General features: G+C 36.4%; 3 protein-coding genes across 3 annotated transcripts; 2 read left to right on the top strand and 1 right to left on the bottom strand.

Annotated features, from left to right (window-relative positions):
* Window positions 1-4,415: 4,415 nt before the first annotated feature.
* On the top strand, window positions 4,416-6,342 carry LOC148692600 (uncharacterized). Its single transcript, XM_088681961.1, has one exon. The coding sequence runs from the start codon at window positions 5,217-5,219 to the stop codon at window positions 6,171-6,173; it is 957 nt and encodes a 318-aa protein (XP_088538087.1). The 5' UTR covers window positions 4,416-5,216; the 3' UTR covers window positions 6,174-6,342.
* Window positions 6,343-7,341: 999 nt separating this feature from the next.
* On the top strand, window positions 7,342-8,140 carry LOC137744613 (Methyltransferase-related protein). The gene is made up of 2 exons (XM_088681960.1): window positions 7,342-7,734; window positions 7,961-8,140. Exons 1-2 carry the CDS (start codon window positions 7,552-7,554, stop codon window positions 8,057-8,059), a joined length of 282 nt encoding a protein of 93 aa, XP_088538086.1. The 5' UTR covers window positions 7,342-7,551; the 3' UTR covers window positions 8,060-8,140.
* Window positions 8,141-8,293: 153 nt separating this feature from the next.
* On the bottom strand, window positions 8,294-11,906 carry LOC137745097 (Chaperone DnaJ-domain superfamily protein). Its single transcript, XM_068484972.2, has 3 exons — window positions 11,520-11,906; window positions 9,644-9,712; window positions 8,294-9,148 (listed from the first exon to the last, which is right to left on the bottom strand). The coding sequence occupies exons 1-3, from the start codon at window positions 11,802-11,804 to the stop codon at window positions 8,534-8,536; spliced, it is 969 nt and encodes a 322-aa protein (XP_068341073.2). The 5' UTR covers window positions 11,805-11,906; the 3' UTR covers window positions 8,294-8,533.
* Window positions 11,907-12,404: the final 498 nt, after the last annotated feature.

The following is a 12,404-nucleotide window of genomic DNA, read 5'->3' as shown; positions in this document are numbered from 1 at the left end:
AGATATTATTTATATTATATCTTTATAAATTATTCAGGCAGTGTCAGCTGAAAAGATACAAAACAAGGCAAATTTAATCAATAAAGGAAAACCATGATAGACATTGTTAATTCAAATCACGAAAATTTAGTGATCCAAAGAATCTCCTTCAAGTGGTCGGTCTAACCAACTAATTTCTTCTGGCTAACTTAACAATGGTGGATTTGATTAATATATTCACAGTAATAAATATTCGGACATACAAAACTCAGACGTACACTTATTGACACTATCAATTAATAGAGGTGGATTATATATATATACACATATGCATCGTTAAAGTTCATATGGATTAAAGAGTGTATTAATGATGAAGAATGATTTTTAGATCATAGACATGGTAATTTGTCGGTTGATGATTATATTTCTTCTTTAATCATTAAAAATAAAATTTAACATCAACTGCCACATCATGTAATTTACAAAGAGAAGTGTTATTGACACTCCAAAAATCTCATTCTACACTCCTCACAAGTGTATTTTTATTTCCAAATATAGAAAGTTTAGAGTGTAGAATAAGATTTTTGGAGTGCCAATAACAATTCCCTTTACAAAATATAGTCTAAAAGATGGTCTCCTAACATTTTTCTTAATTGATAGACGTCCCATGGTGATATAATTTACACAATCTTGACTGATTTCGCATGATGGATTGGAGTTTCCGTCTTCATTCCATATCATCATGCAACGGCCATCCTTAAATATACACACACTTCTTCCCAATATTTCCCTTCATTTATTTCTCCATGATTCATTGTTTTGGTGAAGAATGAAACAAAGCTCCCGATCGAACGGTAACTGTCGTATACGAACATATAGCAATTGATGGATCACACTGGCCACGAACCATTGTCATATAGTATCAATTTATATTTTAAACATCAAGATTTTGACATATAGAGAAGCCTAGATATTGGACTATTATGATGTTTCATACGTATTACATGATAATAGACAAACAAAATTATAACTTAGTAACGCTACAATTATCGTATTTTTCATATTATATTTATACAATCTCTTTCATAAATATAAGATTCATCAACAATGTGGATCACATCCTCTAAGAGAGTTAATACAAATACAGTATGAAAAATGTTGTAAGGATGGAATTTTTGCAACTTTATTACATGTGCATGCACATAGCGTCAAATGGACATGTCCTAAAATTAATAAGGAAAATAAAGGGGGGAACACATTTTTACACTTAATTCAACACATAATTAAGAACGTAATTTAATCTTTAGAGTTTCACATTTTTGCTACAAAATTAAATCTTTAGAGTTGATCAATCCTTGTATAATTGAAATTTTGGGACACACACGTATATGCAAATTTGTGAATGCACTGTTATTCACCAACACAACAAATTTCTTAAATGATCATTGGCCACAAGCTGAATTACCAGACATTTGAATATAATCATTGGCCTAGCAAGGTAGAGATATAGGTCATTAGGCTGAATATAATCACCGGCCAAAAGCAAATAATACACGATTTCTGACATGATCGCATATTGCTAGCTACTTTCTAGAGCCAACTATGACAACTATTTAGATATGATTTTTTTTTTTTTTTTTTGGTACACATGTAGAGAAGATAACCATTTTTTTTTTCCACTTATTTATATGCCCTCTTGATTGTCACAGATTATTAGTATGAATATCATGTTCATTACACAATTTTCAGAGAGCAAGTGTTTTTATTTTCTTCTTTTTAGTAGTATTTTGTTCTTAATTATATTATACATATAAAAAACTAAAGTGGTTTTTATAATGGGGTATAAAGCATGAGAAATGCCAAAGGGGATTCTCTCAAAAGTTAGATTCTTCACGGACTCTTTGTTACCTCACAGTTTAACGTCAATTTTTGTACCAAATGAGATGACAAAATGTTTATGAAAACTTCCAATTTTAAGAGTATCATTAACATTTCTCCTAAAGCATTAGGATGGGGGGATGAAGTGCTTTTGTTTTTGCTTACGAAGAAGGCATGAAATTAAGTGAAGCCAATAGAAATAGAATGGACGCCGAGGGTCAAAAGGTTGGAATCCACTGCGTAATACACCAAACTCTTACATCCCTTGTTGCCAACAAATTAAAGGGATAAAGAGATAAAAACAAGACATAAAAGAAGCATTCCCACTAAGCCCTATGAACCCTACCTAGCCATCTCAGAGAAGCTTGCTGCTTAAGTTAATTGATCAGTCAAGTGGTGCCTGTGCATTGATTCCTTCTTATAAATTTGTAGGGAAGGGGAACTCGCTCCTATAATTTCTTTTTCTTGGTTAAACTTCAAAAATATTATTAAATAACAAGATAAAAACAAATATATATATATATGTGTGTATGTATGTATGTATGTATGTATGTATGTATGTATGTATGTATATGTATATGTATATGTGCGCGCGCAATGTGAATAGCAATAAATAAATAAATAAATAAATATATATATATATATATATATATATATATATATATATATATCAAAAGCAAATAGAGATTGATTCGGTGTTTAGTTCCCATGAGTCGGGGTCAAAATTTGAGAATTTGTTCCCCATTTCATTTTTCATTTACTGAGTCAGAACCTATTTATATATAACCAAGTTGATCGAATAACCCCAACTCCTACACATGCTGTCCAAAGAGTTTTATTTTTTTATTTTTAATTTTTTTTTATCTTTTACTTTTTGGATTTGCGAATGAAACCAAAAAGTTGACAAGAAAATTATAAATTAACCTTAAGCCATAACAGCTAGAAATACGTATAGTTTATAGAAGAGAGAAAAGGGAGAGAGTTGGAATATACGATAACAATAATTTAGAAAATGATGGAATTCTAAATTGGGGCGTGATTGTTTTCTAATATCGCTTTCAATTCTAGACTTTTTATCTGAGACGTATGAGTAGAAACTTAACACCCTAATCATTAATAAATTGACGGCAAACATAAAATGGGCTCAAAATATTGGTGAGACAATGGGATCACTAGTAAGAAAGAATCTTTGATGGAAATCCAAATCAGAGTCTACCAAAAACTAGCACCTCCCCACTAAGGAGGCACAAGATATAGATTCCATCCATTTGGAGTAGCACTTAAGATTCTTTATATGCTGACGAAGTCTTGCTTTAATCATTCAAAAATTAAAGAACAAATGAGATTAATCATCTTCTTAACGTAATTATTGATCGTTAATTTATCCCATGAATCAAATAAGAATAATGCTAGGTATATCAACATTTTAGATTTAATTTGCAAAGCATGTGATGTGTCACTAATTGAAAATAAACAAGTTAATTGACATTTAAGTAATAATCCAATCATCACTAATCAAGTCATATAGTTTACAAAATATAATTTAAATAAATAATCTCCTTAGCATTACCGACCAAATCATGGATATTCGGATTCCTAGGTAGTTGCATGTAATTGTAGAGGGTTTCGTGTTGAGAATGAGTCTCATATTGATAAGAGAAGGAACCTTGCATGAGTTTATAAGAGATTGGCTACTTCCCATATTACTAATTAGTTTTACGGTGGAACCTCAACTTTTTTCACTTCGTACGCACTACTAACCCCTCAACCATATGGATGACATGGTACGCCTAAGTATATTTGTGTAGTACTTTTAACATGATATCCACTCAAACAAAACGATTTCTTCAATGCAATAAAAGTTGTTGAAACCCACTTAATTTGGGTTGGTTCTCAAGATTTAGATGGATGCTTGAGTTTGCGAGTCACATGCATGCAAGCCCAACTCCTATATTTTTTCGACCATTTTCTTCATTTCTCAATCAAACTGCTACATATTTTTGGTTGAATGAATTAAATAGTACTTGATGGCCTCGTTTTATCCACACGATTGGAATTGATTATCAAAGAGGGTTGGAGAGGGATTGGAGAGGATTGGATAAGTCTAAACCTCTCATGTTACTATTCTGCTTACCGAACGAGCCTAAGAGCAACACAAATACAGGTAAGAGCTCTCGTTCTTTCAACTCGCGCATGCTTTGGTGTCAAGAATGGATTGCAATAGGTTAGAGAATTCACTAGAATCATTGTATGTTGCATGATACAATGATTCAAATGAATATCTGTTTGCACTTAAAATGTGCTCAATTTTACTTATTTGGGCTGGTTCGGGCAAGATATGTCATTTGGAGGATTATCTAGGAGAAATGCTAACTTGGAAAGATATTTGGCTGCAAGTGGGATAGTTTGACATTATAATATTGTTTTCCCCTTTTGTTTGGGTGGTGGAGGTTTGCCAAGAGCTTTGTTTAATCAACAATTGCATGCTTTCCCATTGCAAGTGATTGGAAGACACAGATATTCTATGAGATGATACATGGTAAAAGATGCCAACTTGCTTCTTTAAATTATTAGTTTATTGCAAGTAGTGGAGACATGTGGTGAAAAACATGTGGTGGAAATGCAGGTTCCCCTTTTTAATATTATTTCACAAGCAAGCTAGCAGTGAAGTTTCTTTCGGGTAAGTGCAATGTTCTCAGCAATGGGCTCTCTCATATCTCTATATAAAGAAGCAGAGGCACAAGGATTATGGACACTCAAACAACCAATCAAATCAGCTCATCAATCTCCTTGTAGACATTTAGCTTTAGCCAAGCATCCTTTGCTTTCCTTGTTTATTAGCTCTGCTGCTCACTAGTAGTATCGATCTCATTTGTAGTTTTATTTACCACCCTCAAAGTTATTCCCCAAACCACCAAATATTGCCTGATCCCTCGGGAACAAGCTCGAACCTTGTATTTGGCATCCCTTTGTACTTAGAATGCTTTGTACTTTAAATAAATACATTTTTGTACAACTCATTTCCAATCATTTACTTTCTTCTGTCATTTACATTTCCAGCAACCTTGTTATTCAGTTGTTACATTTCTCCATATAAGTAAAGTCCTTATCTTTAAGGCAAAGAAAGAACTTTGATTTGAGCCACTCCCACTCAATGACACAATCTCTTAGTAAGAAGTCGAACTTAGACGCAACCTTAATCATTCAAAACCCGTCAACTAGCGGCATCTAGTAGCGGCACGCTCGCCCCTGCCAATTTCATGTTTGAGTAGATTCCTGGCATGCCCACGAGGCCCATGGCGAATTTAGAGAGCAAACATTTTGGCACGCGCAGTGGGACCCTTATATGGAGTTAGATCATGAACAATCCTTATGTTCATGGTTTTTCTCAACAAGCTTTTCCGGAGTATGAAGAGGATGATAGTGTTGAAGAATGCCCAAACTATGGCTATACCAATGAGTACATGGAGCCAACCTATGAGCTGCCAACTAATGGGTACATGGCTGGAGAATACTCAAGTCCCACGGAATATGATTGTTGGCCAACTAATGGCTATCAACTAAAGAATAATAATCTTGAGGATTGGCCAACTTATGGCTATGATGACAGTTATTATTCTTTTGATGACAATCTTATCTATGAAAACTATGATAGGCCAACAAATGGCATTGAGTTTCAAAATGCTTTTGAGGAGCACGTAGAGCCAATCTATGAAATGCCTAATAATGATCCTCCGAATGAGGAGCTCTACAATGGGACTATGGCTAAACCAACGGAGTTCTCCAAACTTCATGAAGAAATCACCAAATTTGAAGAGATGACCAAGGTATGGAAGAGGGTGAATGCAATCTACAAAACTTTTGATGAAAGTATGCAAAAGTTTAAAGATCAAGTACATCAAGTTTCCCTTTCAAAACAAACCCATCCTACCACCACCGAGAAGGAACAAAATCTGCATAACGGTGAAGGCCCAAAAATAGCCCTGATCAATGAAAATTCCATGAAAGAGGATATGGTTGTAGGAGACCAAGCCGAATTATCAAAACCGATAACGGCTAAGATGGAGTTTATGGCTATCAAAGGCCAAACACCTATGCTCGGGGGGCTCGAACTCACACCTCACGTGGAGCCCAAAGAAGAAGAGAAGAGCTCCTACGCTTTTCCCCGCCAACACAAGCATGTCGTCCATACCAAAATCTCAAGAGGGACAGAGCTTGGAGTGAAACATGAATGGCCTCCTCCTATGGTTCCCAAGCTACATGCTATGGCCAATTTAAATAGTGGATCTGATCTCTCTACACTCAATTTTAAATAAATACATTTATGTACAACTCATTTCCAATCATTTACTTTCCTCTGTCATTTACATTTCCAACAACCTTGTCATTTAGTTGCTGTTACATTTGTCCATATAAGTAAAGTCCTTATCTTTAAGGCAAAGAAAGAACCTTGATTTGAGCCACTCCCACTCAATGACACAATCTCTTGGTAAGAAATCGAACTCAGGCGCAACCTCAATCATTCAAAACCCATCTACTAGCGGCATATAGTAGTGGCACACTCGCACCCGCCAATTTCATGTTTGAGTAGATTCCTGACATGCCCGCGAGGCCCATGGCAAATTTAGGGAGCAAACAATATCTTTGACCAAAAAATGAAATGTATGACGTCACCTTTTTAATTTCATTGGCCCAACTTGAAAGTTGCACCAATTTCTTCCTTCAACATATATTGAATCTAGTAAATTATTTCCAGCCAAACTCAATCCTAGACACTTAATGACGTTTGAACGAGGATTAAGTACTCGTACTACATTTTGCACCCTTTGTGGTTAAAGGTATGTAAAAGCATTTTTAGTTTTTTTAAGAAAGTTGCAAAAACAAGCTACAAATTGTTACACGGTAGACCAGATCTCCTGAACGAAATCAATTTAAGTGTTATTATTTATGGGGAATTTATCATGCTATTATTGAGTATATGGAGCTCATTTGGCGAGCCATTTTTCATCCATCTCTACGTCTATAACATTATCTTATTTCTACGTATGATCGAAGTTGCACTTGAATAAGTAAAAAATGGACGAATTGAGTTACCAAGTAAAAACCTGGGAGGCAAACTTGGCGGTGAGATTGAGTCAAATGCGTTAAAATTTGTAACTTCAAAGTAAAAAGATTGCAAAGTAATATAAACCAGGTCAAAATCAGATGAAGTTTAGACGGCCGGCTGGACTGACCTCACCTCAGGGAGTAGTGGACCGCACACCTCTTGTCTCTATGTTCAGGATGGCATGGATACATGCACAACCGTTGACCTTTGACAATTCGAGGAATAAGAGGAGAGGAGCGGCAGGTAGCCAGCTAGCTACCCACCACCATTGACAATTCCATGTCTTTTGAAATACACAACGTCGTCCCACGTCAGATATTACGCAACCTAACATATGCACAAGAAAAAGGAAAACGAAGAAGAAGAAGAAACTTCTCCACCTACGTACCAACAACGCGGTTTCGCTTTCTCCCTCCCAACCTTCAAAAAGCAAAGGCTTTCCTTCTTTTGGTTCTCTAATATTCCATCCTCCTTACAAACCCAACTAGCAGCTTAGTTAGGGTTTCTGTTTTTGGTCTCTCAGAGCTTCATCCAAATCCCAACCCCTCTCTCTCCTCTCTTTCTATCTCTCATACAAATTAATTCAAATGTGTCCTCTAAGGTTCATCTTGGTCTTCTTCTCAGCAATCCTTGCAGGATACTTCGCGTGGAGGACGGTTTGTTCTTCTCCCGACGGAACCGACATGATGATCTCACAGCTGGATTATACCAACAATGAAAATGCTATAGGATCACCCAAACAAGAAGAAGATGCATTCAATTTTAAAACTGTATGTTTATTTCCAAGTTCCACTTTGGTGCTACGCAGCCATTGGATGGTCTGGATTCACGGGACCAAATAATCCAAACCAATCAACGCCATCCAACGCTCGTAGCATTGAATAATTTTCTGTTTATTTCCTCCTTCATTTTGTTCTTTATTATTCCATTCGAGTATTATTTCTCTCTCTCTCTCTCTCTCATTCATTTTATTAATGTTGGGTTTTGAATTTGCAGACGATTCAGAATGGCTTCTGGGTGTTTGTGGACATGGCCAGCGGGAAATACTTGTGGAGGAATATTAAGGAGATGAACCAAGTCAAAGTAAAATCTTAGTTGTTGATTACCAAATTGTACAAGCATGCTTGTCTACTTTTTCCAATCGAGGGTATATAATTGCAAAACCGTGCAAATGAATCTTGTTGATTTTATTTTAATTTCTTCCTAATTTTTATCGTTTCACCGGTGAGGAGGTTGATGACATGTTCTGGTTAGAGGTTGATGATAAAAGCAAGCGTATGGTGTCAGAACGATGCGTACTCTTTTGTCTTCTTAGCTTTACTCTTAGTCTTTTACCAAAACAAAATACAGCATTGCTAGATAATGAAGATTTAGTCCACAAAGATCGGTCCATACTCCGTCGTCTAAATGATCCAACTGTTCATCTAAATCCGTTGCCAAATAACCAGTTTACACTACTGCCATGTATAACTTATGTACAACATCATTCTTTCAATTAAACCAAGAAAAGAAAAAAGGGAGAGAACGACATTTAAGCGTCACATTGGAGACGAAGCAGCAGCCTTTCTTTTAGTTCAAATCAACTTGTAGCTTAATAGACATGTACAGAAGCGTGAGCAGAGCACCTTGCGGGAGCGGTGCAAATTTTGCAAGATTGGAGCCGACCCACATGGCTACCACCACCAGAGCAACCATATTGCTGCTGGTTTTCCCACAAACCCAACTTGCAAACGACAGACACAAAGTCAGCAAGATCCCACCTCTCCCACCCAAAACCCAAGCAATTACATAACCAATCTTGTATCCGGCATCCAATTTCCTGTCAAACAAGGCCATCAGGCTGCTAAATGTGAGAGATAACCGAGATCCAAATGTCTGCAATAGAAACAGAGATACGAAGGCTGATCTAAGCACTTCACTGAAGGAACCTCTCTCTTGCTCTGGCTCTCCTTCTTCAGTTGCTCCATCAGTTTTACCATATGACGAACTCTCTTCATTAACATTATAACGTTCCCAGTATCTGTCACGTTGCATTTTCTGCCGCACTTCAGCCCACTTATAGATCCTTACCCCATCTTCAAATTCAGTGCTGTAGTTCCATTTTCCACTATGTTGCCTACCAGTATCTTTTTGTAATCTAAGTTCCCGGTCATATTGAGCCCTCGTTGCTTCATTGGATAGAATCTGTTTATAGGTAACATGAGGCCGCTGTCATTGCGTTACTACACATGAATGAAAAAGAAAATGCAAAAAAAAATAAAAAGAAAGAAACAATACGCTTATGGGACACAGATGTTATTAAGTTTGGTTTTATGTAAATACCATCCATTACAATATAGATGTCAAAAATATATAAAGGTCTTCTCAAAAGAACAAAAAGGGACTTCCAGTTTTACATTCATATGAAAGCATTAGTTGGTAAAAAGAAAACAAAAGCATCTACAACATGGTAGAAGTTGGGGGTGGGAAGAGAGAGGATTGGGTGTAGAGGAGGAAATGGACTTCCTGAGAGAGAATATGAAGAGCAAAAGAAAAAAACTCACTGAAAGTTGAAATAAATAGTTTCATCCTTGGTTCTTTAACTTATTATTAACCTAGGTCCAACACCAAAGAGGCTTAGTTTATGATATTAGATTACACAGAAACAAGGTCACCTATTGTGTATCAGTAATTACTCACCTCATACGCCTGACGAATGCTCTTGAACACCTCTCCAGCTTGAGAATCTTTGCTAACATCAGGATGATACTGCAAAACATAGGCAAGAATATGTAAGTTCTTAGTTGTGAGCCTCTGCCTCATAAAGTCTGTAAATTCTTTGACAACCAATTTCAGTGGGACCTCCAAACCACACAAATGCAGTAGGAGAGGAAAACAAGAATTATGGATATGTGCACGAATCAAAGTGTGATGGCATGCCAAACTAAGGATGTCCAGGGGTTCCTCAGGAGGTACCTCTCACCATTTGGGCCACATAAAAGCATGCCAGTAAGGAAATTAAATACTAACACACACACACCCAGAGTCCATTATAGCATGTGCTTCAATAGATATAAGCAATAAAGCACAAAAGAACGAACAAAGAATACATGAATCCAAAAAATATTTGGTATACTTGAACACAATCTTGCAACAGTTTTGAACTAAATCAGATGGAGCATATTTATTGCACGTTACTGTTGGACAAGACATCCATCGTTTGACAATATAAGTTGAAGCAGACAATGGATTCCTTCAAAAGGGTGTGGGTGTGTATGTGAGTGACTGATTGTATATGCATATGCACGTGTTCATACAGTTTTCCTCATTGAATAATGATTTATGAAAGGATTGAAAAATAAAACCACGACAGTAAAGATATATTATATTTCTCCCAAAAAAATTTCAAGTAATGAAGTTGGATGTCTCCCGAAAAACTACCAACACAAGTTCCATACATGGCCCATACACTGAAAATCAATGTGAATAAGATTGCTGCACTTCTTTCTCCACCTTCTTCCTCATAGGTATAACATGTTACACAAGTCCCCTTCTTTCATTTATAATGCTATTCGATAAGGTAGAATTTGGTTTATTGGAACAAACTTTATGAGATGGACATTCCTGTAGAATGTCGAATGTCTACTTGCCAAAATGCCAAATAAACCAATGACACCCCTCACCAATTTTCAGTTCTCTTGTCTACTCTCTAACTCTCACTAAATTCCCGTCTATCAAATCTGAGTTCAATCCATTCCACAGGGATGAACTTGATACAAGGTTTGGACAAAAGGCTAAAAGAAATAGCCCAAATGCATCGATGCCTCACAGTCATCCCACCAACCTAGAGTGTAGCCAGGTATCAAATACCTGTCCTGCGTCTCACGTAAAAGGATATGAATATCCCTTCATCACTACACTGGTACATATCTATATAAGACTCCATAGAAAACACATAAAAAAGAACAAAAATATTAAATGAAATATATTTATTAAATGGTACAGTTCATTCCCTCACTACAAGAAAATAAAAGATATGTATGATTTATTTTCCTAACATGTCTTAATGCATCTCTGTACTTCAGCCTCCAAAGATGACGTAGTTGAACGTTGCTACTAAATCACGAGAACATATTAACTGCCGAACTCTAGCAATTATAACCATGTTGACATACACTTGCAACCGACTGGCAGCAAGTTAATTTGATCAGTAAATTTAATTTGATATACACATCATCTGTATTCTCTTCCAATAGGAAATTTAATTTGATCACTAACATATCCAAAGATGAATTATTTTAGCATTCAAACATGCTTATGCAAATTAATTCACCACCAGAATGTACACTTCTCCGCTACAGATTCTCTGGAAATCGATAACAGTAGCCCCACACAAATACGATAAAACTATCAATCTCCACTAAAAAAGTAATGAATTATAATTTTCCCAGCTACAATGAAGTGCTAAGGTACAGAATTTCAAAATTTTACACGGTCATTTCTAGGGTTTCTGGGGAACAAACCCAAAAATGTAATTAAAGAGAAAACAGAAGCTAAGGGACAAGTGAGTGAGCACCTTACGAGCGAGAAGGCGATAAGCCCTCTTGATATCGGCGGCGGTGGCATGGCGTGGGAGGCACAGCACCGCGTAGTGGGTCTGCTGGGCGTTGACCATGGCTCTTGGCGATGCTGATTGTGGGGTCCACCGGCGAGTGCGGGTTCTGGCTCTTCTTCTGCGTTGCAAATGACAGGGTGGTAGGGAAAACAATTGACTGAAATTACCATAGAAGCCGCCGGCGCCGGGGCTACCATTGCCGCCGCTGATGGGGATGGGTCCCACCAGGAGCTGCTGCGCCACCATGCTATCTTTCGTTCATGTATGTAATGTCCGCACGGCTGCCACCTAGTCACCTACTGTCAGTCTTCACTTTCGGATTCATCTCATTTGTAAAATGACTATTGTACCCACCCGCGGTCAGTGGAGGAAATAAATAACAGATAAAACCGGTTGCGACATTTCGAACCACCGCGCCCGCGGGGGTGCCCTTAACTCACCCATATTAATATCTTTCTCTTAATTTTGTTCTAAGAAAAAAAAAAATTTCTCTCTCTTATTCCATGTCAACTAGTAATAATATTCCCTTCCTCTTTAAAAATGAAAAGTTTTAAATTTAAATTTTTTTTATTTGAATTTGATACCGATTCATTCGATGACAAATATAATACTAATTTATTTGATAATAAGTTCGATACTAATCTCGTAAATATTATTTATTCATTCAAAAACAAAATTTCTATAAACAAATAGGTTACGAGTTTTAGAAGCTAAATGTATCAATGTTCAAGCTTTATCAACTATGTTATTGTCCTATTTGTAGTTTGGAAATAACAAAACCTAGTAATTTTTTTTTTAACAAATAATATTATCTACACTAAGGAAAGAAGTTGAGTTTAACCATAG

Source organism: Pyrus communis, chromosome 12 (assembly GCF_041283825.1).
Source record: "Pyrus communis isolate YQ-2024b chromosome 12, ASM4128382v1, whole genome shotgun sequence".
NCBI classification, from domain to species: Eukaryota; Viridiplantae; Streptophyta; class Magnoliopsida; order Rosales; family Rosaceae; genus Pyrus; species Pyrus communis.
This window is presented reverse-complemented; position numbering and strand designations above follow the sequence as displayed.

Coding starts and splice junctions, on each gene's coding strand:
- LOC148692600 (XM_088681961.1), top strand. CDS start 5,217: ATGAACAATCCTTATGTTCATGGTTTTTCTCAACAAGCTTTTCCGGAG.
- LOC137744613 (XM_088681960.1), top strand. CDS start 7,552: ATGTGTCCTCTAAGGTTCATCTTGGTCTTCTTCTCAGCAATCCTTGCA. Junction 7,735..7,960: donor ATGCATTCAATTTTAAAACT/GTATGTTTATTT, acceptor TTGAATTTGCAG/ACGATTCAGAATGGCTTCTG.
- LOC137745097 (XM_068484972.2), bottom strand. CDS start 11,804: ATGGTGGCGCAGCAGCTCCTGGTGGGACCCATCCCCATCAGCGGCGGC. Junction 9,713..11,519: donor ATCGCCTTCTCGCTCGTAAG/GTGCTCACTCAC, acceptor TATGTTTTGCAG/TATCATCCTGATGTTAGCAA. Junction 9,149..9,643: donor GCATTCGTCAGGCGTATGAG/GTGAGTAATTAC, acceptor ACCTATAAACAG/ATTCTATCCAATGAAGCAAC.